Here is a 25,779-nt window from a genome sequence, read left to right as displayed (position 1 = left end):
TGAGGCCGCGGGCTGGACGCATACATTTTGATTGAGCCGTGACCCGCGAACCACCGCTCTTGCCGCTCGCGCCGCCCGGTTCCAATTAATCAACGTCAAAAATTTGATCTCTATACCGGGTGTGGCCTGTAACATGAGCAAAAAAAAACTGTATGCTGCACTCCTCATACTGACCAACATTTGTTCAGCGACTTTTAAAAATAACTTGTGGTTTGATTTTTAATACACTTTAAAGTTTATTCTAAGACGCAATGTATTGCGAATTGTGTTATGTTTAAGGCGTGACAAGCAACGTCAATCACAATGATATGGCGTGGCGATGGCGTCCATTGAAGATACCTAATATTTATTTTGTATGAAAAATAGGGAGCCTAAACACTTCATAATTTTTAAAAGTTGTTGAACAAAAGTGTCACCGTTTGAGGAGTACAATCTATGTTTTAATTATTTGCTCGTGTTACAGGCCACACCCGGTATAATATGGAAAGGATCTGTCAGTGTAAAAAGCACGACAAAAGTGACGTTCCTTCAAACAAAAAGTTACTTTGTGACACTGACAGAACCGATCCATATCGTATCGAGAAATAATTTTCGTCACAAAATATTTTTGTCGGTTATTAAAATTAGAATCAGGTCTACTACGAGTACCTACAAAGAAAGTAAGTAGCAGTGCCTTACAAACATATTTTATTCTTCGCAAATATGACCTTTATGTTAACAGAAATCGAAATCCGACTAAACCAGACTGGCAACAATTTTCGAGTCTTGTTACACGTGCAAAATATGTGACGCTCTTTAAAACAGGTTATTTATCCTTGATCATGGAAAACTTAGCTTAAGAAGAACCTATAAGCTTAAAAACTTAGCTCACTCACACTCTACTTTAATTTCAACGGAAATACTGACTATAGTCTGTCAAGCTGGATATGTCAGTAGCAATGTAAAGCAAACTAAAGTACGGTATCCCTAGGAAACGAACAAAACGCAGCAATGTACATCAAACAACGATGAAATGTAAACAAAACAGTTCCACAGATAAGAGATAAATAACACGCGATTTTCGAATAATCCAAACGTATAGTGTTGCTAACCCGCGATTTTTCAAAATTTGCCGCCTTTTTCTACTGACAAGATTTGCTTAACCAAGTATATCCAATACACCATCAATATTTTGCTCAGCATCAAGTTTTGATTATGCAAAACCAGAATTAATAAAATATGAAGTCCCGTTAATAAAACGCGAAACAAAGGTTTGTTTTGCGTGGTTTTTGCATTTACACTGGCCTGTATTGAACCGAAGATTGTTGCTTAAATGTGACGTTATCTATGAAAAGGGACCTTATTGTCGATGGCGGTTACGCCATTATTAACGATGCTCCGATATAAATACAATGCCGCGCGACGGTGTGCGGCGTATGCGCCATCGACAGTAAGGTCCCTTTTCATAGATAATGCCCCAAATGTACCTATGCAGTGTCGAGTCACAACGGATCAGACAAGTTTTGAGGGATCTCTTAGTCTTAATTTCGTCTCTTAGTCTCAGAAATTTTGATACGTAAGCCGCCGCGAAAGCTTTCACATACCTATTTTTTACTCAAAATATCATTGACTTAACTACTGTACATATCTTTGACATATTATTATATACAGGGTGTAATCGTTAAGTGTGGCCAGGCCATAATTCCGTAAATATAACAGATATCAGAAAACTTCCAACTGATATAAAGTGCGTTACCCAATGAGTAAAATTACATTAATAACTTTTTTAAATAAAAGCAGAAATATTAAAAATACTAAGTTAAAACACTCCCATACATTTAGTATGACGACATACAGCCTCAAAGAATGTCGGGTGTCGTAAGAGATAAAAATGTTTGAGATTCGTTATTTGTATGTACGAATACATTGTAATAAAATAATAAAACTACCGTTTATGAAATAATTAATCTAACATTTATTTTTTAATTACACCGCAAAGTTCATTTAGAAATATTTAAGAGGGGGGCGTCAATGTATCGCACAAGAAGGGTGTCATTTCGAGAATCTACTGTAAACAAAAAAAGTACTTCCTTAAAAAATAAATGTTACATTTATTATTTCATAAACGGTAGTTTTATAATTTTATTACAGTTTATTATCGCAAATAATAAATCTCAAGCAGTTTGTCTCTTACGACACCGACGTTCTTTGAGGGGTGAGTCGTCTTTAGAAATGTAAGGGAGTGTTTTAACTTAGTATTTTTAATATTTCTGCTCTTATTCAAAAAAGTTATTAATGTAATTTTACTCATTGGGTAACGCACTTTCGATATCAGTTGGAAGTTTTCTGATATCTGTTATATTTACGGAATTATGGCCTGGCCACGCTTAACGATTACACCCTGTATTTATGTGTTTAATATATTATCAAATTATTTTGTTCGTTACTCCTGTACCAGCATCAGCGACGCCGCACGATCGCCAATAGGCGTGAATATTCAATAAAATATTGTTTTAATATTCATTAAACTCGTTTTTTTGTCGATTAATAAAAGTTATCTGATCGGTGACGTCAAGCGATGCGTCGCGCCTACGTGACGAGCGACCCTTGCTTGCCTTGCCTTGACGTCGCGACAATTTGTCTTCTAGTATAATAAGCCAGTTGAAGGCAAAGCACATCTACATTCTGTTTATGACTATGTAGGTATGTGCCTTACATAATTTTCCGAAAACGGATAGAGAACGTGATAGCGTAGCTATACGGATGTCGGAAAGTTTCCTAAATTCCGTTATCAAAATTTTGCGTTCCTAAACCAAAAGTTTCCTTAATTTTCTATTATTTTTCTGCAGCGGTATTTAATTGTGGTCGCGTTTTTATCACCTGTCATGTCATGCGTCACTTTCGCACTTACATACGTACTTGTTAGAACGTGACAGGCATGGTGACAAATAAATGATAAAGAGCCGGCCATCTTAGCCCTTCTGATCTTATCGCAATTTGCACATCTGTAGGTGAAGCCCAGGGTTAGTATTGTGAAAATCGTTTATATCAGAAAAAAATTACATACTTATGTGATACAGAAATCAAAAAGCCAGGAAAAATGTCTCAAGTTAATCCTGGCCAAACAGCGCGCGAACAGTTTTATGGTCTTATAATTTGGGGTTGTTCACTCACTGGTTAAAATATCAGTTATCAAATGTATGTGATTTATGACATAATAAATGCACATACTAGGTGGATCAATAAGGACAACGAATGCGAAAATCGCGGATATTTACCTGTAAACATATTAATTCTGTGAAAAGACGTTAAATAAGTAAACATGGTCGAGGTTGCGAGGGTTTTCCCCGCGGCTTACTCTTTAACAAAGATATTTACTTATAACAGAAGTTTAGGCTTAAACGAACGGAAATAATAGGGTTAAAGTGCACGGTAGTCATTAGCATAGAGAAAAAAATACATAGAGTGCGTGAGCACTCACATGGAGTGATCCATACATCAGTATTAGTACCAAGACGACTATTATTTTCGTAGTCGACATCTAGCATCGAGTAGCGGAATTATCAGTACTGCTACTTGACAATAGATGTTCCGACGACCAAAAAGTCTCATGCTCAACAATTTTCGGCTAATATTATAACCGGGTTTACCGAAACTCTATTTTCAACTCCTGCTTTTAAGATTTTGTAAATTGTTGTTCAATACAAGTTTGGTGAGTCGCAACACTAGAGAATTCTAGTATCAGCGGTACTGACTGATAATTCCGCTACTCGATGCTTGATGCTGACTGCGAAAATAATAGTCGTTTTGTAACTAAAACTAATATATGGAGGGAGCACTCTATTCTTACCTAACTATATTTCTCTATGTCACTGACAGGTATTTGAACGCCCTTTTCTCACCACCATCCTCGTCACTTACAATCGGTGGTTACCTCGCTAGTAAACAGAGCACATGATCTGTGTGACCCTGAATATTTAGAGAGTGAGATGTCGCATATTCAGGAGGTACTAAGGAGGAACGGGTACAAGGTAAAAAAGTGGCAACCCAGACGAAAGGCAAGACGGAAACGTCCTGATGTCTCCAGACAGCCGGCATTTTTGCCGTATGTAAACCCTTTTACATACGGCAATAACGGATAAAGTTGGCACAGTACTTGGAAGGAAGTACTCTATAAAGACGGTGTACACACCAAAGTTGCAGGGGGCCTAAGGTCACCGAAGGACGATATTCCGTTCCAGTCACCTGGCGTTTATAAAATAGATTGCAGTTGTGGTAGTTCCTATATCAGAGAAACTAAGCGCACCATAGCAGAAAGAGTTAAGGAACATAACGCAACTGTCAAAAATCGTCAGGTGAACAAGTCTGCCGTGGCTGAGCATTTGCTGAAGTCAGGACCAAACCACTGGATTGAGCTGCATAACCCTAAAATCCTTTCCACGGATCGCTTTTTCTACAGTAGAAAAGTGCGGGAAGCCATTGAAATCAAAAAACATTGCAATTTTAATCGGGACGAGGGTTTTAAGATCTCATCCACATGGAATCCAATCATTAGTAAATGTAAGCGGAAACGAATATCGACAGTCGATAAATCGAATATCGTTAGTGTTGTGTGTCGACAGAGTGACATATCTAGTGCGCAAAACGTTCAAATTGATAAACAAGACCAAGTGCGGGTAGTTCGAAAAACTCGCGTGGCTAGAAGATGTTGATGTCAACTTGAGCCAGTCTTCTCCGAGACCACGGGGACAACGCCGTCCTCGAAACGTCGGAGGTAAATCTTAAAACTTAAATACGCGATTAAGTCCCGTTGTGCAGTTTGATAATGTTTAATAATCGTGAAAATGTATCGTAATTAACGCTAATTAATCATTAGGGTTGAAATTGCTTACACTCCGTTAACTCGGTCTGCTTTACCAAAAATGCTATAAAATTTACGATGTCTGTACATAGTAATGTGGACTATAATCAATTCTGTAATTAAAATGTAAAGTAAGTGGCGTGTAACTTAATAACTAAATAATACGGGTGCGTAACGGTCCATATAACAACTTTTGATATATTTTAGTCGATATAACGATTGAGGGACATAATGCACTTTTGCTATAACAATACATGATATATTCTTAGAGAGTCTAACTATCGTCAAGTATAATGAACTTGTAATATAACAACATCTAATCTAACATTAACAGCGTATAACGTATATGTGATATAATTATATAACGCTCAGTTGGCATAATGTAGTACTGGTATAATGTGTAATATGTATTTACTACTAATATAACAACCTACGTATTCAAACTTAAGGCAGGTCTCAATTAGGTACGACGACGAGCAAAGCGAGGAGGAGTGTTAGGTAGAACTGTGACCCTACAGCGCGCGAGCCGAGCGAGCGAAGCGAGCGTGCCGCGGCAGCGGCCGGCGAAGCGCCAGGACCGACTTTTTTATTACATAACTGCCAAACCTCAACTTATTTTTATACATTTGAATACATTATACCATAAATACTTATAACAAATATTCATTATATCCAGTAAACGTTATATCGAATAGCTTTTATATCAATTAAACATTATACCCCATGAAAATAGTTATTTTGTTGTTATATAAAAAGTTCATTATACCGCTTAAGTGATTATACACCATGAAATTATATCAAAAGTTGTTATATCTATTGAAAATATATCAAAAATTGTTATACGGATCATTACACACCCAAATAATACAACTATTAATATAAAATCTTGTATTTAATTCGATTTTATGGCAATCTGTCCCCTTAGCAAGGTTATTTACAAATACAATACTTCTTTCTTACAAACAAATATTTCTTGCATTCGTTGCATGATAAATAATTAATAGCGACCACAAACAATAATTAGTTACAAGAAAAACCTTTGTGGTGGAACCCCGCGTGAGTAGTTCTATGTAAAGTCAATTAATTACGAAAGTAGAAACTACTACAGATACTATATGAAATCATAAATCAAACGCTTTCTTGTTTTCTAGAAAATCGCGTTCTCTTTGACCTTACATAGAATTGTAGAAAAATTAACAGCGCAATGTAATCGACGTCACAGCGCCATCTACTATCAATTTTGGTAACTAAACTACTCTATATTGATCTCCTTAACAGGCACTTTCTCGAACATCTTCTCAATGGCTTTGACGATCCTGCTGACAATGGCGCTGGTGACGGGGGTGCCGACTTCGTTGTATATCTCCTTCCAGTTGGTATTCGCGAATTGGTGTATGGTATCGGCTGGAGAGAGAAATACTTAATGTCATTGGCGAACATTACTGATGGTTACTGTTTTATACATTGAAAATATGCACGTTTAGATTTATATTTTTTCCTCAGTCAACAGATTAAGCTGAAATTTAGCATATTTATGTGGCTTTCCATCAGGGTCCTTATGCTTCAAGTGCAATAAGGTCATTTTTATCTGAAATTCCAGTAGTAATTCTATACCGGGAATCTAATCTAGTCACTAATAATCCGTAAGTGGAAGGTCTTCTAAATAAATCAAAAACATCAACGTAAATTAGCCAAACTTATAGGCAGGTGTAGAATAAAAATTGATAGATTAAAACGAACGATGAGTGGTGACGGCAATGACGGCATCAATTAATCCTGGTTTTTGTAAGCGACTGATTCTACCATAAAATCGTTTCTTACTACTTAACGGAAATTTACGTCATGTCTTATACGCGTTAAAAACATGACGTACTTCCAGCTGGGTCTACCAGTATTGACCGGCTAGCATGAGTAATGTTCTCGCGCGCGGGTCCATACTTCAAGTCGCGCTAGATGTATGGAGTCGCGCTCGATACGCAACTCATGCTAGCATGCTGTCATGGTCGCATTTTATCGCCTGTCACCATGCCCGTCACTTTCTAACAAGTATGTAAGTGCGAAAGTAACGGCAAAGAGAATATATAGTATTATTATGTGTTATATAATTGTTGAATATCAAACGGTATCGTCAACACCATCGAGCCGAGTATAGATTTTACTATTGTATGTATGTTAGTTTGTAAGGTATGTATCTATGGGCCTTAGTTGCCTGATAATAAATGATATTTGATATTTGATTTGATTTTGATAGGCCAAAGGCGTGGCGCCATCTATTCGAGAATGACTTTATCTTAATTTCCGATGCACGTTTTTTCCTCAGACTACCTATCTTATACGGAGTTACATAATATCTTTGGTAACGGGCATAGCGACAGGCGAAAAAAATTGGTCTGATGTGTAGATTAAGAGCCCATTCCCGTGCACACTAGCGCCACTGCTAAATAATCGTGATTATTTAAATTTAACGACAGGTATTTAAAAAAACCGGGCAAGTGCGAGTCGGACTCGCGCAAGAAGGGTTCCGTACCATAATGCAAAAAAAAACAAAAAAAAGCAAAAAAAAAAACGGTCACCCATCCAAGTACTGACCACTCCCGACGTTGCTTAACTTTGGTCAAAAATCACGTTTGTTGTATGGGAGCCCCATTTAAATCTTTATTTTATTCTGTTTTTAGTATTTGTTGTTATAGCGGCAACAGAAATACATCATCTGTGAAAATTTCAACTGTCTAGCTATCACGGTTCGTGAGATACAGCCTGGTGACAGACGGACGGACGGACGGACGGACGGACGGACGGACAGCGAAGTCTTAGTAATAGGGTCCCGTTTTACCCCTTGGGTACGGAACCCTAAAAAGGGGGCCGCTACGGACTGTATTGTGTATTTAAGTGCCTTTCGAATACATCAAACTAGTTTCTATGTAAGTAGTATGTAAGTATGTATGTAGTGTCGTTAAATTTAAATAATCACGATTATTTAGCAGTGGCGCTAGTGTGCACGTTGATGGGTTCTTAAAGGGGCCCACCGATTAACAGTCCGCCGGACGGTATCAGCCTGTCAGTTAGAACAAAATTTTGACAGTTCCGAACAATTGACAGGCCGATACCGTCCGGCGGACTGTTAATCAGTGGGCCCCTTTAAATACTTACAAGCCTGCTGGTTTCCGTTGAACAGGTTCTGGAAGGCGTAATGCACGTTGGTCTGGACGTCGGTTGTGAACTTCCAGCTGGCGACCTTCCAGAACTTGTCTCCGTTCTTCTCCACGTCGGCCGTCTCGATCTGGATCTTCACCAGGATGTCGCCTAGAGAAGAATTAATACTTAATAATACTTTAAAGCTTGCGCCACGCCTTCCTATCTTCAGCGACCCTTCTGGCCTCGCTCCAGCTCAACCCGACCGCTCGTCAGAAGGGTCGCTCGAGAGAGGAAGGCGTGGCGCGAGCTTGTGAAGGCCCTTTGCACCTCTGAGGTGCCTTAGAACAACAACAACAATACTTTAAAACTGTTTTTTAAAAGCATTGGTGGCCTAGTGGGAAGCAATTATTAAACCTAGGCCGTTATAGTATTTTTTTTTACATTTTGGTATTTTCAAGTTATTTCTATTCAAAATTATCAGCTGATTATTGATCATTTACATTCTTTTGGTTTCATAAGTAAATAATAGGGCGCCATTCATTTTAAATATGTAAGACGATTTTTCACAGTTTTGACCCCCTCCCAATGTAAGAATAAATAAGAATAGGCCTCCCCCCTCTCCTGTCATAATAAACGAATGACGCCTAGCCACTTTTTTTGAGCGTATTTCGATAAAAAGACAACAAGATTACACTTTTTCTAATGCTAAAATAAACAAAGTATAGAAGCAAGGAACTTTAAAAACGTATGCCAATTCTTGGGATTAGGTCGCAATATTCGGACCTCAGTTCCGTTAGGATACAACCTAGAAAAGCGAAAAGATGTAGAATTTATCCCTGTTATGTAATAGCTAATAAAGTCAATAAATTCTTAGTGATGGGCCATTATTTGTATTCCTGCCTGGATTTTTCGGGAAATATTCCCGTATGTTTATTTTTCTGCTTTCATAGTGTAAATAAATATTTTGCTATAGGTGTTTACCTAGTAGTGTAGGCACATGTTTATGTGCCTATATATAGTTTGGCCCAGGACCACAGAATAACTAATAGTGGCCTCTCATTTCAAACACGATAGAGATAATCATATTGTCATTGTTTTACACTATAGTACTAGCACCCAAAAGAAAGGGAAGATCATAATTTTCCTGGTTCTTACAGACTGATAAGTTTTGTTTGACAGACTGTAAAAGTAGATGAAAACCACAAAAATTATAACAATAAAAAAATAAACGCCTACGATATTTTTATAGCAAAGATTTCTATAAGGAACAACATATCCATATCGCGGCAGGCACTTACGGATCTTGATCTTGTATTTGCCCTTGCCCTCGATGGGCAGGATCAGCAGCTTGCCCCCGAGGGTGTAGTCCCCACTCAGCTGGAGGTTGGGGCATTTCACATCCAGGTTCATTCTTCTTCCATTGCGTCTGAAATGACAAATGTCATTGGCGAATATTTTAACACAGGGGGTATAAATGGGCGTGTTACGCTGTCGTTATTATATTTAATTCATAGATTCTTACTAAAATAATCAATTAACTTTAAAACTTTTTCTAAAGGATTCATCGAATGGGTTTCGGATCGGATTATGATAGACAGGTATGAATGATAAAAATTAACAATCGAGTTAGCTAAGAACCACTTTCTTAGAATCGATACACGTTAGCATACATAATTATCATGTTTTTGACACCAAACTGTCACGTACGCATGCGCGTCAGAGACGTAAACTGTCACACGTCATGTAGGTACGTACGTGACAAAACGCCGGGTGACCGCTAACCGCAGAGTCACCTGTTTGACTATGTTTCCGGATCTTTATTTTAATACCTATTTGACTATTCAAAATATGGACACATGCAGTCTTTTGATACTTTTAACAGAATTTTTTCGATCGATAAGAGCTGTATCCCAATGACGTCCAGGTTTTTGCGGGTACGGTTTTTTGCAGGATCCCGTTTTTATAGTACCTATAGGAGCTAATATAGTAACTTTTACACGAGGATTCTGTTTGCGGGATCCTGCATGCATACTACAGAAAACTGGATCATGCAAAAAACCGTACCCGCAAAAAACAGAAACAGAAACAGCTCTAAGTCTAATGAGCTTAATTTTTCGAACTGAAGAATCGTTCATTCGAATTGGTGTTTATTTTTTAATAGAAGACAAGACAGACATGCGACGTCACTGTCAAATTAGCTACCTACTCTTAGAAGTTGTTAGCGATTTGTTAAATAGATGTAGGGTCAGTTTCATGCAGGGTGTGAAACAAATGTAATGTGTATGTATGTATATGTGTGTTAAGTAGTTGTTATTATCTTATTAATTGTTCTTGTAACTTAATCTTGAACATTATCTAGAGTCACGGCTTTTGCCACATTTAATCCTAACACCACCTCATCTTATAAAATTACGACAACATAAAAATTATAGCCTTGAGTTAACCCCTATTTAATGTTATAGTCATGCCACTAATGACTATAAGTACTTCTCTGGGAGGAAAACTAAATGACTGACAATTAGACTAGAAGTATTAATTGTATCAGATACCTACCTATATATTTTCATGCAACAACTTTTTTCATTTCAACATTATTTTTTTAATATTGTACGCTTTTGTAAGGCAGGATATGGAGAACATAAATATTTTGTACCACCTTTGTAAACCTCACCCATAACCATACAATAAATATTTTTTTTGATTTGATTTTTTTTAATCTTTCTTGGAAGATTTATAATATTTTTATTTGAATTAATTCCTAGTTCCTGCTTTGGACCTCCAAAACAGCTGAAACTATTCCTTCGTGTTGCAATTTTTTTTTACACATTGTATCTTTATCCTAACACAATTGCTAACAGGCTAAAACAGCATATGTACCAACATTCTTATCATTCATCTGAGGGCAACTTCAAAGCGACTTTTCTTTCCCCCTCGTCCTAAACTACGGGCGGTTTCAAACTAGCGGCAGTACGAAGTTACGAACTTGTACGCGCGTTACATTACCCTACACTTGGTTTTCACGAGCTTACGCGCGCGTTACTTTTTAGGGTTCCGTACCCAAAGGGTAAAACGGGACCCTATTACTAAGACTTCGCTGTCCGTCCGTCCGTCTGTCACCAGGCTGTATCTCACGAACCGTGATAGACAGTTGAAATTTTCACAGATGATGTATTTCTGTTGCCGCTATAACAACAAATACTAAAAACAGAATAAAATAAAGATTTAAATGGGGCTCCCATACAACAAACGTGATTTTTTACCAAAGTTAAGCAACGTCGGGAGTGGTCAGTACTTGGATGGGTGACCGTTTTATTTTTTGCTTTTTTTTGTTTTTTTTTTTGCATTATGGTACGGAACCCTTCGTGCGCGAGTCCGACTCGCACTTGCCCGGTTTTTTCTATACTAATCTACCTTCAAACTACACTTTAATGGGCCTTCCCCCCGGAATTTGCAGATTTTTCTAATTTAATCGTGACGGTATACAAAAACCGGTTGTACCTAATTTTGTCCATTTCATGTGTTAACCCTAACGAGCGAGATTATTAAATTCCAATTATAACCGCATCTATATTAAATCCTTTGATGAAGATTTTGTGGTAACGTTAATTTAACCAGAATAGAGGAACATTTAACGGATGTAATCAAAACTAATATAGATTGAGTCAGTAATAAAAAACCCAAAATATTTATAATCGTTCTATAATTGTTGAAATGAATCCGTTTTAAACCATTTAATTAGGATTGTTGCTTTTAGTTATTGTAATTGTAGTTAATTTTTAGTTTTATATTCCTGTTTATGTATTTTAGTAATTTATATTAATAAATATTCCCCTTTTAATTAGAATAATAAAAATAAGACAACATTTTTGTACTGAACGGATATGATGGATTTTTGTCTACATGACAGCGCGATAAAACGGGATCCGTCACTTTCTATCCCGCGGTATTAAAATTTGACAGTTGTTTTATCGCGTGGATTAGACTAACAGGTTGATATGACTAGTGCTGCACCGACTTCGTCACCATTTCGGCAATATTGCCAACTGTTTTAAAACGTTCATTTTTTTTGATCGTATAACTATATGAAAAAATAAAGAAATACATTTTATTGGTACTGATAATTTAACGATCGTCAAGGTTTCATTCTTAAATTAAACATTTATTTTAATCATTTCCTTTTGTTAATTTATGGTGACAACACATGTACATAATTAGAAATTATCATTCTGTTAGAAATATCCTAGTCACGGGCCCACCTATAGTATTTATTTATATTAATTTCGATGAAATTTAAATCATTTTCAATCAAACAATTAGAATCCTTAGAAGCAATTGTTTTAACCCGTTCAATTAAAAAAAACCGGACAAGTGCGAGTCGGACTCGCGCACGAAGGGTTCCGGACCATAATGCAAAAATAAAACAAAAAAAAAGCAAAAAAAAAACGGTCACCCATCCAAGTACTAACCACTCCCGACGTTGCTTAACTTTGGTCAAAAATCACGTTTGTTGTATGGGAGCCCCATTTAAATCTTTATTTTATTCTGTTTTTAGTATTTGTTGTTATAGCGGCAACAGAAATACATCATCTGTGAAAATTTCAACTGTCTAGCTATCACGGTTCGTGAGATACAGCCTGGTGACAGACGGACGGACGGACGGACGGACGGACGGACGGACGGACGGACAGCGAAGTCTTAGTAATAGGGTCCCGTTTTACCCTTTGGGTACGGAACCCTAAAAACAATCAAAAGCAACTCTATTTCCTACACTATAGGTTCAAATACACTGGCAAATTTTGTTTTTTTTTCTTATTAGACTGGGCCTTACGAAAATGGCAAGTCCCTAATAATTATTTCATTTATTTCATTTATTCATTGTATAATCATGTACATAAACGCAAACAGGTGTAAATAATTAAATAAAGTCAGTCCATGACGCCCTGCTAGGGCACACAACATAAGTACTTAAAACTAATTAAATTAGGTTAAAACAAATTCGATTTAATTAAAAACAAATAATTTAAATTAAAACAATAAAACAAAATAAAATAAATTGGATAAAATTACAAATAATGCTAATTAAAAATAATAAAATCAATTTAATTAAATTCGAGTCAATTAAGTTAAAACAAATATAATTTCATACAATCAAAATAAATTAATTCTAATAATTTTCAAAGTCAAATTATACTCTAAATACAATTTTATGATTAAATTAGGTTTATAATAAATTGTCATCGTTAATAAAATCCTTTACAGAGTAATAACATTTTTCAATTAATAATTTTTATAGCTTGTTTTTAAATACTGCATATCGAGGTTCTTGTTTAATGGAATATGGAATTATATTAGTAATGACTATACAGTTGTAGTGTGGGCTATTTTTATACATTTCTAGATTACATTTTGGGACCAATAGTTTATTTCGGTACTGCTCTCTAGTAATTATGACAATATGTTACAACTAATTCCTAAAATGTTTCAAAAAAATATAACTTAGATTAGTCTACAGTCAGACCAAGCTAACTTTTTTTTTTTTTTTTTTTATTATGAATGGGCTTACTCATGGCCACAGACTAGCCGAGGCGTAGACGTGGCCTACGATGGAGCGAGCTCGCCCAGAAGGTGCCTGTTCACTCTTGATTTGAAGGTTGCCGGGTTATAAGAACACGGAAATATAGACGCCGGCAGGGAATTCCATTCCTTGGCAGTTCGCATAAGGAAAGTAGAAGCAAAGCGCTTCGTGCGAATTGGTGGAATATCTACCATGTAAGGATGGAAACCGGCCGTGCGTCTAAAAGTCCGATGGTAGAATGGGGACGGTGGTATAAGCTCGTGTAGCTCTTGGGCACACTCCCCGAAGTGCAGCCTGTAGAATACCGACAGGCTGGCGACTTTCCGCCGATGGGCCAAAGACTGAAGCTTAGCCGTTAGCTTCTTGTCGCCAATCATCCTCCTGGCTCTGCGCTCCACTGAGTCCAAAGCGGCGAGTTGGTATTTAGCTGAGCCATCCCACAGGTGGCTGCAATACTCCATACACGACCGGACTTGAGCTTTGTAAAGTGTTAGAAGCTGTCCAGGTGTGAAGTATCGCTTCACCTTATTTAGGACGCCCAGCTTTCTGGCCGCAGTTTGAGCTTTAGACTCAATGAAGCTGCCGAAGCTGAGGACTGAACTCAGCTCCATGCCGAGGAGTTCCAGACTGTCGGCAATAGGTACAGATGCACCCCGGAAAGAAGGAGTCAGGTCGAATGGACTCCGTTTTGCGGAAAATAGACACGTCTGCGTTTTGGAGGCATTGAACGTGACCAGATTGTCATCACCCCACTGGGAAACGAGACTAAGGGTCAAGTTCATTCGCTCAACCATGGCCTCTCTCTGTGAACTTAGCAGTGATAGACAGACTGCAAGTGTTTTTTGTATTTTAAACTTCATAATTTCATAGAAGTTTGGCGTTAAACATAACACTTTTATTTTCCTTGTCTTTTCACCTGGTTCTTTGTATTCGGGGCCATTTACTCTTCATTTTCGAAATCACCGCCACAATTGTTTTTTTTTTTCAAAGTACTGAGTTCCCATGACTATTATTATTAGCTCTCGTCCATCTAGGATGAAATAGAAAAAGGCTAAGTACTTAATAACAATACACGGAACTGGTTACAGCAATAAAGTATAATTGAGGCATAATAAGAAACAGCTGCCATTATAATCCTGCCATTTTTAGGGTTCCGTACCCAAAGGGTAAAACGGGACCCTATTACTAAGACTTCGCTGTCCGTCCGTCTGTCACCAGGCTGTATCTCACGAACCGTGATAGCTAGACAGTTGAAATTTTCACAGATAATGTATTTCTGTTGCCGCTATAACAACAAATACTAAAAACAGAATAAAATAAAGATTTAAATGGAGCTCCCATACAACAAACGTGATTTTTGACCAAAGTTAAGCAACGTCGGGAGTGGTCAGTACTTGGATGGGTGACCGTTGTTTTTTTTTTTGCATTATGGTACGGAACCCTTCGTGCGCGAGTCCGACTCGCACTTGCCCGGTTTTTTATACCCAATTTACACCAAGCATCCTCGTAACGTCATTATTGCATAACTATTAAAGCACTGTCATTGGGTAGTAGACCAATTTAAGAAACATTTTCCTTAAGGGCCTGTACACGCTATAACAATTACCTAGGATCTATGTAATGTCATACAGATAATTAGTGTAACTAATACTGTATATTAAGATAAGTATAAAAGTCATGACACCTGCTGCTAATCGAGTATTATTAAAAAATAACCTTTGGCATAAAATTATAAGATCCGTTTCATGAGTTATTAATAGTACTGAATTATTTTTCTGCTTTTTCCTGCTCTGATATCAGATAATTTTCCTTTTAGAGTCATTTTGCAACATTCCCAAACAGGAAATTTTCTGAAAAATGTTTTACAGTACATATGGTCCTATTTTCCCGCACTAGTGCGTTTAATAGCACTTTTTGTGCGTATGTCAAAAGTTTAAAGGGCCATATGTACTGTAAAACGTTGTAAGTACTTCCACTCGTTTCGAATTTCCTCTTTTCCGCAGTCGTATCGTAAACAACTACCTATTTTATGCAAAAGAAGGAAAGTTGTTGATCTCGTTGTAACTATAATGTTGTCAGCATCGACAGTAACTTTATTACAATACAAAGATTGGACAAAACGTATTAGTACTTATTGTGCTTAGTAACCACCGTAGATTTTACACTTTTACGAATTGTCAGTTAAAGGATGACTCACGCTAGAACGGCCCAGGTCCGGGCCGAGGCATCCGACACTTCATTTTCTATAAAAACCATCACGTGATCTCCGATCACCCATCATAGAAAATAAAGTTTCGGACTCCTCGACCCGGACCCGGACTGTTCTAGCGTGTCGTCCTTAACTGTGAGAACTGTGAGTTAGCAATATTATAAGATCCCTAGCGGCTGTCATCTTGATTGTCACTGAATAGAAATTATATTCCTTTGACTGTACGCCGAGCTGCAATAAATAACCCCATAAAATTTTGCAGCTAAATAAAACTAACCTAAAAAAAATACCTAAGAATCTATATCTAAAGAGGGGCATAGTGCCAAGGATGCTGGCAGCATTTCCTCGCTGGATCGCAACGCTTATTCGTTAAGCGAGCGTTTAGTTTTGTAGGTAGTTTTAATTTTAGGTTACTTTTTATTGTAAGTTTGGTGTAGCTATATTGGTTCACAATAAATTATGATTAAACTTTAAAAAAAACATTATAAATCATTTATTTACATATAATATATATACAGTGATACAACTAAACGAAATTAATAACTAGCTTAAATCTCAAAATAGGCCCCTGAGGCATTACCAAGGATGCTGGCGGCATTTTCCCGCTGTATCGCAATACTGATACGTTGTGCGAGGTAGCCGCCAGCTCTTCGGTCACCAGTTACGTCAACCAGACGCTTCGCGATTTCTGCGTACAACTTAAAAAAAACTTACTTGAAATTGGGAACATCGCAGTTCTTCAGCCCTTTAACAGTGGTGTCTCTCATGTCAAGTTCGAGACCAGCCTCTCGCGATCCCGCTTTGTCGATGGTCATGGGATCCAGGGGCTGCAGACCCAGCTCTGGGACCCCGGCCGTGACGAAGGGGATCGCCTTCCTGGCTGAGGCTAGCAGGCAGGCTGCGTCTGATGCCTTGCAAGCTGTCAGGAAGGGTGCTGGAAGAAAGAGTTTGAATTATCGAGAGTTCGAGTAGCGTCCATCAATATAATTATATTATTGAGTATGTATGAATTATGTAGAAGGATAGTAATGGTTTAAATTCCAGTATTTTTAATGTATTTTTTTCAGGTTATTCACTTGTTTTAGATAGTTCTTCACTACACATTATAAAACATAGTCCCCCGCCTGCCGCGTCTGTCTGTTTGTGTGTTTGTTCCCGATAAACTCAAAAACTACAGAAGTTTTTTATGCGGTTTTCACCCGTCAATAGAGTGATTCTTGAGGAGGGTTTAGGTGTATTATTTGTTAACACGGCGAGTCGCTAGTATTTAATAAATATCTCTTTATTTTCCTCCTTGCCCCATTTTTATGTCTCTATTTAGCCCGATGGTTGAATGGTAGAGAATGCCTTTGCGCATCAAGTGCGCCGTTTGTAATTTATTTCCTGTGCAATAGACTAAGTAAACGAATAATACTAACTGGACGGACACTGGCACAAAATTACATCATTATCCTTATTATAGTCCTTTTCTTAAATCTGGGTCGGCTTATCTAAGATCATTACGAGTATTCTCAAGAACGTTTTAGCTTACGTTTTACATACCTACACATAAACTTTATATCAATGTTAAAGCTAGAATTTATAGCAAAACTCAAAAATATGACAAGGCTGCTTAAGAGCTCCACGGACCTTGCAAGCTACGTAAGCAAATCGATACATTACCGACTAATTAGGTGTAATAAATTCAAATCAACGCCGAAATGTATCAAAAATTGGATGCGATTTGTTGTAAGGTGAGTGCAGCCCTTTAACTAAGAACCACTGACATGCATTTGACCAAATTTATAAAGTATAAATGGTCCGCGGCGTAGATTTGATCTGTCTGCTATCAACAGTGACATTTCTGATCTCTCAATTTTTTTTTCTGCTGACAAATCAAATCTATAGTGTGCGCAGAAAGAGAAGAGTCGTGGGGGTCGGGACGTTTGGATATGAAAGCAGAAAACAGATAATTCTTGCAAAATTTGTGATGAAAGGCATTAATTATGAGAAGAGAGATGTCAATTGTTGATCTCATTGGCAATTAAACGTGGTAATTCGTCCGAATTTCCTAAATTAAAGGTTAAGGATGCCAAAGTATTTCTTTAAGGTGACAGTCCATTTCCAACGACAGCTGCATTACCTACTGTTCATTTTAGAATGAAAATTGACAATGACAGCAACGCGTTCAGTACCGAGAGTGCAGCTGCGGTTAGAAATGGAATGTTACCATTAAGACGAAACATCTTACTGACTTATAACCCTGCGTTGCAGTACTTTAAGGATTATTTCCGAATGACTCGTTTATATGTACTTTACATGTTTACACCTGTGACATGCATGGCATTATCATAGAAAACAAACAGATGTGATCATACATCATACTGTCGTTAATTTGCCAAAATCATAAGGAAGTTACAGTTTCTCGGAAATATTGCCGAAAGGAATATTCCCGGGAAATACAATATTGCCAACGGTCACAATAATGAACATTCCAGACTAACCAATGGTGACCTATTAACAATGACCTCAACAGACGAACAGGTATTGGCAATAACTGTAATACTTACTGAAGGCTTTCTTCATTCTTTGCTGATTAATGTAAATAGGTAGTTTAGTGATGCAATGCCTGTAGGAGTTTTCCACCTATTGTCTTGTTTTTTTTTTGCAAAAATTTAAGATGTAACTTAATTTAAGATGGCGGCTGTTATGAGTTAATTCAAATGTAGATGTGTGTATGCTCTACTTTAACACTACCTACCTAATATAGTCATATGTATTTAGGTACCTATTTAATTTGAGTTACCTATTTTATCCGACTTTAAAAAGTCTTAGTCTTTTATTACTTTGTGTGTTATGGTTTAAAATAGATTTCATAAATACAATTAAAAAACATTAAAATTGATTTTATTGATATTTTGCCTCTAAACGGACTATATATTGACGACTATTGAATACACCAGTGGAAGTTTAAAACTGAGTTAACTGTACAGTCGATGTCAAAGATATGTTTACACTTTTGCACCTTACTCCTTTGTAATAAGGCGAAAAATGTAAACATATCTTTGACGTCGACTGTACACAATTATATATTGTGTAAATTTATAGCACTATAACCATTAGTGAGGATATTTTTTAATTACCTAATAATTGTAAACAATCAGGAATGTCAGTTATGGAGTTGACAAGTTTATAGTTTTTTATAGTTTTATTGTTCTGAGAGCATCTCCGCGGAACATTTGCAGTTATGGCGCATAAATTAACGTTAATATGTACCATCGCCCACACTGTTAACTGACAGTTCGTAAACCTTATTACAAATGGCATAAGGTCCACCGATGGACAGTTAAGAGTGGTTCTGTTATATACTTACAATATTTTTAGTTTAGGGGTTGTGCACAAATCACGCGAGGTGTTTTCGGCTACTTTTTGACCCCCCCCCCTTCCCCCTGGTGATATTTGGTGAGGTTTTTCGCTACCCCCCCTCCCCCCACACAACCTCACTTGTATTTTTTGGATTTTTTTCATTCGACCTAATTTTAAGAAAAATTGCATCGTATATAGAAAAAAATATTTTTATATTTTCGTTAAATAGACTCGCTATTTTGAAGTGCAGTGTGAAGACTTTTGTTTCACGAAACCGAGAAAAAGTATCTACTCATGTGATGTGGTAGGTGTTTTTTTCATAGTTTCGTTCACTGTCGAAAAATACACGTGAGGTTTCCTTATACCCCCCCTCCCCCAACGTGATCTATCGTGATTTTTTCGTAACCCCCCCCACCCCCTATCGAACCTCGCGTGATTTGTACACAAGCCCTTAATAGTATTAAGACTAGACATGAGGAGTTTTTTGATATGTCGTACCTATTTTTAGCTCTCGTAATATCGTATTGAGCACTTGTTGGTATTGCACTGAACTTCAAAAATCACAATGGACCCTTATTTGGATTCTATGGCCCCTTTACGAAAATGTCAAAATGGTCAGCAGAAAAATATTTTTTAAATTTGCCGCTCTATTGTACTGACTGAAATGGCTTGACGGAGTTTATCTAATTAACTGTGTCGTATGATGACATTAAATTCCTTATAATTTTGCAATTTTGGTACAATTAAAACTAGGTGTATACACAAACAAAACTCATCATCATCATCATCAAATAAAACATAGGGGGCATTTATTTTTAATCCACTATATTATTAGCAAAAATCAGAATTTCCTATTATTAATTTGAATTATTTGAAAATATGCAGCGTAATAACTAGAATTCTAGATCATATCGAACTGATATGATATTATGTCATATTTTTTAAATTAACATAGGTACAGTCAGCCACTTTTCGACTCTATCATCTGATTAATAGAGTCGAAAAGTGGTAGACCACTTTCTTTGCTGACCGTACCATAATAAATACATTTTGTAGTTATTTGTATTGTATCTTACCAACATTAGCACTCGCACCACACACCAATACACAAACCACGATCAGGAACTTCATGATTTATTTTCGCCTAACACCTTAACGATACGTCTCGAGTAAACAATGTCGAGGAGGCTGCGCGCGCGCCGCCGCTTTTATACGGCGCTAACTACTGTCATTATAGGTGTAACGAGACGATCTTTAGACTCAGGGCCCGATTCGGATTTTGAAATAGATATCTATTAGAAATCTTTTAGACATCACCAAGATACGATAACGATATGTTTAAGATCGAACCTGTCAAATTTGACATTTGCGCGATTCTGGAGATACTCTTGAATAATTTCCACTGGATATGACTTAGAGATCCAATTCACATCTAATAGATATCTTACTCTATCTAACGTAAAAGTGACATTGGTTGCCCGAATTGCGCTGTAAAAGAGAACTAGTTGATATCTAAACTATAACGTAGGTATCTAGTAATAAGTGTCGTCAGAGCTAGCGGTCAAAGTATATTATCAATTTTAGTCATAATAAAAAAAACTAATCATGAATTTATCATTAGAATTGAAGCGTGGGAGGGTCTCCTAACAAAGTCGATATTAGTCCCTGCCCACCGGTGTATTCCTATTTGTCACTGCCTCATGTATGGCTACAGTCACGTGGGGCGGGGACAAATGGGAACACAGCTAAATGTGTGCAGCAGGTCCTGGGCTCGAATACCGGTATAAGCAATTATTTGTGGGTTTATATTTTCTTTTTATATCACTGTATAAGTTTTTTTAACTATTTATTATATATATATGACGTCGTCTAGTACCCACTACCCACAACACAAGCCTAATTCAGCTTACTGTGACGATTTATGAAAGATAGCCCTATATTTTTTATAGTAGACAAAAGACGCTTCATTATTTGAATTAACGACTTATCGACTTATATTAATTTCGCAGGTACTGCCGAAAAATTTGAATTCTGTATACCATTTTCATATACCTTGTCACAAATGTCACAGTGACAATCAGATCTCTAGCGGCTTCCATATGGATTGGCACTGGCAAGATACCAAATGCATACCATATGTAGATACCTAGGTAAATTTTTATTTGGGATAGTATTCGACGGTGGCAGATACTTTTGGCGCGTTTGTTACATCCGCTATTATAGTAATGCTGACTATACAATATACAGGATAAAATATAACCTATAGTGATGCTGACTTTACAATGTACATGATAAAATATATCCTATTGTATCGATTATAATCTGGAAGAGATCCCTTACAGGGATAAGTTCGTCTTTGTACATTATATATATTTTGTTTCGTTGTAATTTAACCTGCCTTATGTACAATACAGTGTTTGTTTACATACATACATACAATTTGTTGCATCTATTGGAGGATGATTTAACAGCTTCATGTCACGCGTTGCCTCTTGTATATGATCCTATTGTTGACCCTACAGGCCAATTTGGGCGTACACTGACATCTAAATTATATCTGAATGATGTTATTTAGCTGTCGCGCGTCTCGCTCGCGCCGATATACGTACGGACAAGTACAAGCGAAATGCACGATAAGCAAATGATATTATTCAGATATCATTCTGATGTCAGTCTACGTTCCAATTGGCCTCTTAGTTGATTCATTTAACGAGAATACGTCAACTGAAAGATACACAACTACAAATAAGATCCTGTTTCTTTTTCTAGGGGTCTTATTTGTTTTGGTCATCGCTATTATAAGCTGATATACCTAGATGTTGTTTACTGCAGAAAAGTGACCAAACCCTTCAGTATTCAATTTCTATAAATGGGGTAATGAAACTATTACTATTAACCTAGGGCACTATATTACGAGCCCTATAGCCGTTGACATTAGAATTTTTTGGCAATATTTTTTACCGGAATATTGCCAGAAATTAATATTAATTCGGCACATCACTAACATGACAACACTAGGATGTTTTTTCTCATATTATTGAATGACTTATCATATTATGGGTCAATTTTCAAATAGGCATTTTTTGCTGTCCCACGGCTAAAACTCGAAGTCCATAGGACTAAAAGACTGGGTATGTATATATTTTCATTCAGTGTATTATAAGCTTTAAAAATCATGCACAACTGTACCAAAAATATTATTTGGTCCTGACAAAATCGCATTTGAAGTTCCAAAAACGGCGAAATTTGCCGTTTTTCGCGTGTCCCAGTGGCGGCATCGCGCAATAAAAAAAATCATAACTTTGGATGTAGGCAACGTATTATAAACAACTTTGTATTTCTATAAAGAACATTTTCTAGAGAATTGATTTGATCATATTGATAAATTAATGCGTTATTTAATAAAACAAGGGAAGCCTTTTTATCGCTGTCCCGCGCGGCACCTGTTTTGTTATGACTTAAATATACCCTCTATAATCTTCTTTGTCTATTGAATAACGGTTAGATTAAATTTACAACGCAATAGTGCGGTTAGTTGGGCATTGATTGACATCAAATGTAAACCCGGAAACAGTTTAATTTATTTAAAAACAGATCAAAATCTCTTTCGATATATTTTGGTACGACTACAACGACATTTGTATGGACGCTGAATACGTTGGTACATAGTTGGAATAAAAATATTTCTTTTATAATAATAGTTGCAAACATAGTGTTAAAATATATAGTAAAATAAATAAGTGAATCTGTTGTATTGTGTAGGAAATATCGCTAAAAAATATTATTGGCGACATGTCGCAACATTTGTATGGCGACATTTATACGGCTATTTTGACCGTATAAGTGTCGATTGTGGCATACAAATGTCGACATAGTGCCATACAGATGTCGAGAAGGTGTTATACATATGTCGTCAGGGTCTTATAAATGCAACAAAAATAATAAATAGTGGCATATACGTTGATACTGCCATATAATGTCGAAAAAATGCCGTATACATGTCAAAAGCGCCTTACAAATGGCTAAATAGTGTCATACAAATGTCGATCTTTAAACGTCCATATCTAGCTAACTATAAAAAGTACAGAGGTGCCTCCTACAGTATATTTTTTGTTGTTAAGAACCCTTCCTAAAACGATGATTATAAATCAGATTTTTCAAAAATAAAAAATTGCCATACAAATGTCGAAAAAACACCCTCTTCAAAAATTGACCCTTATACGTATATACCGGGTGTGGCCTGTAATATGTGCAAAAAATTAAACTGTAGGCTGTACTCCTCATACTGACCAACATTTCTTCAGCGACTTTTAAAAATAACTTGTAGTGTGATTATTGATACACTTTAAAGTTTATTCTAAGACGCAATGTATTGCGAATTTTGTTATGTTTAAGGCATGACAAGCAACGTCAATCACAATAATATGGCGTGGCGATGGAGTCCATTGAAGATAATAGGTATTTATTTTGTATGAAAAATAGGGAGTCTAAATACTTCATAATTTTTTAAAGTTTTTGAACAAAATTGTCACCGTTTGAGGAGTACCTACAACGTATATTTTAATAATTTGCTCGTGTTACAGGCCACACCCGGTATATTTTATGCATTGACATAATCAAAACACATCTAGAGGACAGTGCATCAAAGGTCTTTTTACAAACACTAATTAATAGATTTTATTATTTAAATGTATGTATATATGCACTTAAACAAGAACCTACACAAAAAAGGCAAAACAAGTTAAAGATGTAAGTACCTATATGTACAGTCGCCATCAGATATATCGGAGCGACCAAGGTGCTCACAAATATCTAAGCACGCCTCTATTGTCAAGGCGTTAGAGTGCGTGTTCAGATATTCTGAACACCTTGGCCGCTCCGATATATCTGATGGCGACTGTACAAAGGCGATCAAATCCTTAAAATATTATGCTAGTTAGGTATGTATTAGCAAACGAGTAGGTACTTACTTCATTCAGAAAACACCCGTGAATCAGGAACTCATCACACAAATAAATGCATTGGTATTGGTAATCTCGTTGCTTATTATGAACAGTGGTACAACTAAAAATGAAATGCTATTGCATTTAATATTCTATCTTTTACTGGTAAGATTTAAAGTCGAATGGCATTTCATTTTCGTTTTGTGTCACTATTCATGATAAGCGTCGATCTGTGGGCTGTGGGCACCTTAACTAATGCTGAAAAGTTGTCAAGGGGAGGGGGATGGGCATACATTTACTTAGAAATTGTATTCGTTTATTAAACCGCTAAACCGATTTAGATGATATTTGCTATGAATATAATTTGAGGACCAAGGACATTAGGATAATTAGGGTTCCGTACCCAAAGGGTAAAACGGGACCCTATTACTAAGACTTCGCCGTCCGTCCGTCCGTCCGTCTGTCACCAGGCTGTATCTTACGAACCGTGATAGCTAGACAGTTGAAATTTTCACAGATGATGTATTTCTGTTGCCGCTATAACAACAAATACTAAAAACAGAATAAAATAAAGACTTAAGTGGGGCTCCCATACAGCAAACGTGATTTTTGACCAAAGTTAAGCAACGTCGGGCGTGGTCAGTACTTGGATGGGTGACCGTTTTCTTTTTGCATTTTTTTCCGTTTTTTTTTTGCTTTATGGTACGGAACCCTTCGTGCGCGAGTCCGACTCGCACTTGCCCGGTTTTTTTTCATCAATCATCATCATCACCCCACGCTGTCGAAGTCGCGGGCAGAAACTAATACCTAAGTAGGTAGTAGGTACTATTAGTATTGTATGATCTACGTCCAACGTCCAAGGTTTGCCTTGTGATCTAACTGATCTAAAATCTACTATGTATGGGTGTAAAATACAATACAATACATAATAAATATTATTCTTTATTGCTCACAAATATGAAAAAGAACGAGTAACAGGAGGGGTGTAGGTACAGTCATCAGCAATAGTATATTACACAACTAGGGCCGCAAAAATATATGACGCGCTCTTATTGTGCTCCAAATAAGAACGTGTCACATATTTTTGCGGCCCTAATTGTGTAATATACTATTGCTGATGACTGTACTATGTTAACATATTATGTATTTCATTTTTGGAGCAATTTTCTATAAATAGGCCGAATTTCTTGTCACGTGATGACCAGTTTTTTAGGGTTCCGTACCCAAAGGGTAAAACGGGACCCTATTACTAAGACTTCGCTGTCCGTCCGTTCGTCCGTCCGTCCGTCCGTCTGTCTGTCACCAGGCTGTATCTCACGAACCGTGATAGCTAGACAGTTGAAATTTTCACAGATGATGTATTTCTGTTGCCGCTATAACAACAAATACTAAAAACAGAATAAAATAAAGATTTAAGTGGGGCTCCCTAGCAAACGTGATTTTTGACCAAAGTTAAGCAACGTCGGGCGTGGTCAGTACTTGGACGGGTGACCGTTTTCTTTTTGCATTTTTTTCCGTTTTTTTTTTGCTTTATGGTACGGAACCCTTCGTGCGCGAGTCCGACTCGCACTTGCCCGGTTTTTATTTTTCTATTGCCGTGCGATGATATTTGATGGATAAAAATATCTATACCTATATCTATTATATATCTATCTGAATTCTGATCCACAAAAGAGTAGATACTCTTTTCTGTACATAGTTGTAATTTCAGAGTATGTCTTAAAAAAAATGT

General features: G+C 36.9%; 1 protein-coding gene across 1 annotated transcript; it reads right to left on the bottom strand.

Moving 5' to 3' along the window:
* Window positions 1-5,713: 5,713 nt before the first annotated feature.
* LOC134668042 (protein takeout-like) lies at window positions 5,714-20,336 on the bottom strand. Its single transcript, XM_063525490.1, has 5 exons — window positions 20,181-20,336; window positions 16,474-16,693; window positions 9,274-9,401; window positions 7,991-8,143; window positions 5,714-6,244 (listed from the first exon to the last, which is right to left on the bottom strand). Exons 1-5 carry the CDS (start codon window positions 20,233-20,235, stop codon window positions 6,093-6,095), a joined length of 708 nt encoding a protein of 235 aa, XP_063381560.1. The 5' UTR covers window positions 20,236-20,336; the 3' UTR covers window positions 5,714-6,092.
* Window positions 20,337-25,779: the final 5,443 nt, after the last annotated feature.

The sequence above is a fragment of the Cydia fagiglandana genome, chromosome 10, assembly GCF_963556715.1.
Source record: "Cydia fagiglandana chromosome 10, ilCydFagi1.1, whole genome shotgun sequence".
NCBI lineage: Eukaryota > Metazoa > Arthropoda > Insecta > Lepidoptera > Tortricidae > Cydia > Cydia fagiglandana.
The sequence above is the reverse complement of the archived record's forward strand: the minus strand, read 5'-3'. Positions and strand labels throughout refer to the sequence as shown.

What these genes read in the sequence shown, in the direction of transcription:
- LOC134668042 (XM_063525490.1), bottom strand. Translation starts at nt 20,235, where the DNA reads ATGAAGTTCCTGATCGTGGTTTGTGTATTGGTGTGTGGTGCGAGTGCT. An exon ending in TGGTGCGAGTGCTAATGTTG is followed by an intron (nt 16,694 to 20,180) that starts GTAAGATACAAT and finishes TCTTTCTTCCAG; the next exon opens with CACCCTTCCTGACAGCTTGC. An exon ending in TGCGATGTTCCCAATTTCAA is followed by an intron (nt 9,402 to 16,473) that starts GTAAGTTTTTTT and finishes TTGTCATTTCAG; the next exon opens with ACGCAATGGAAGAAGAATGA.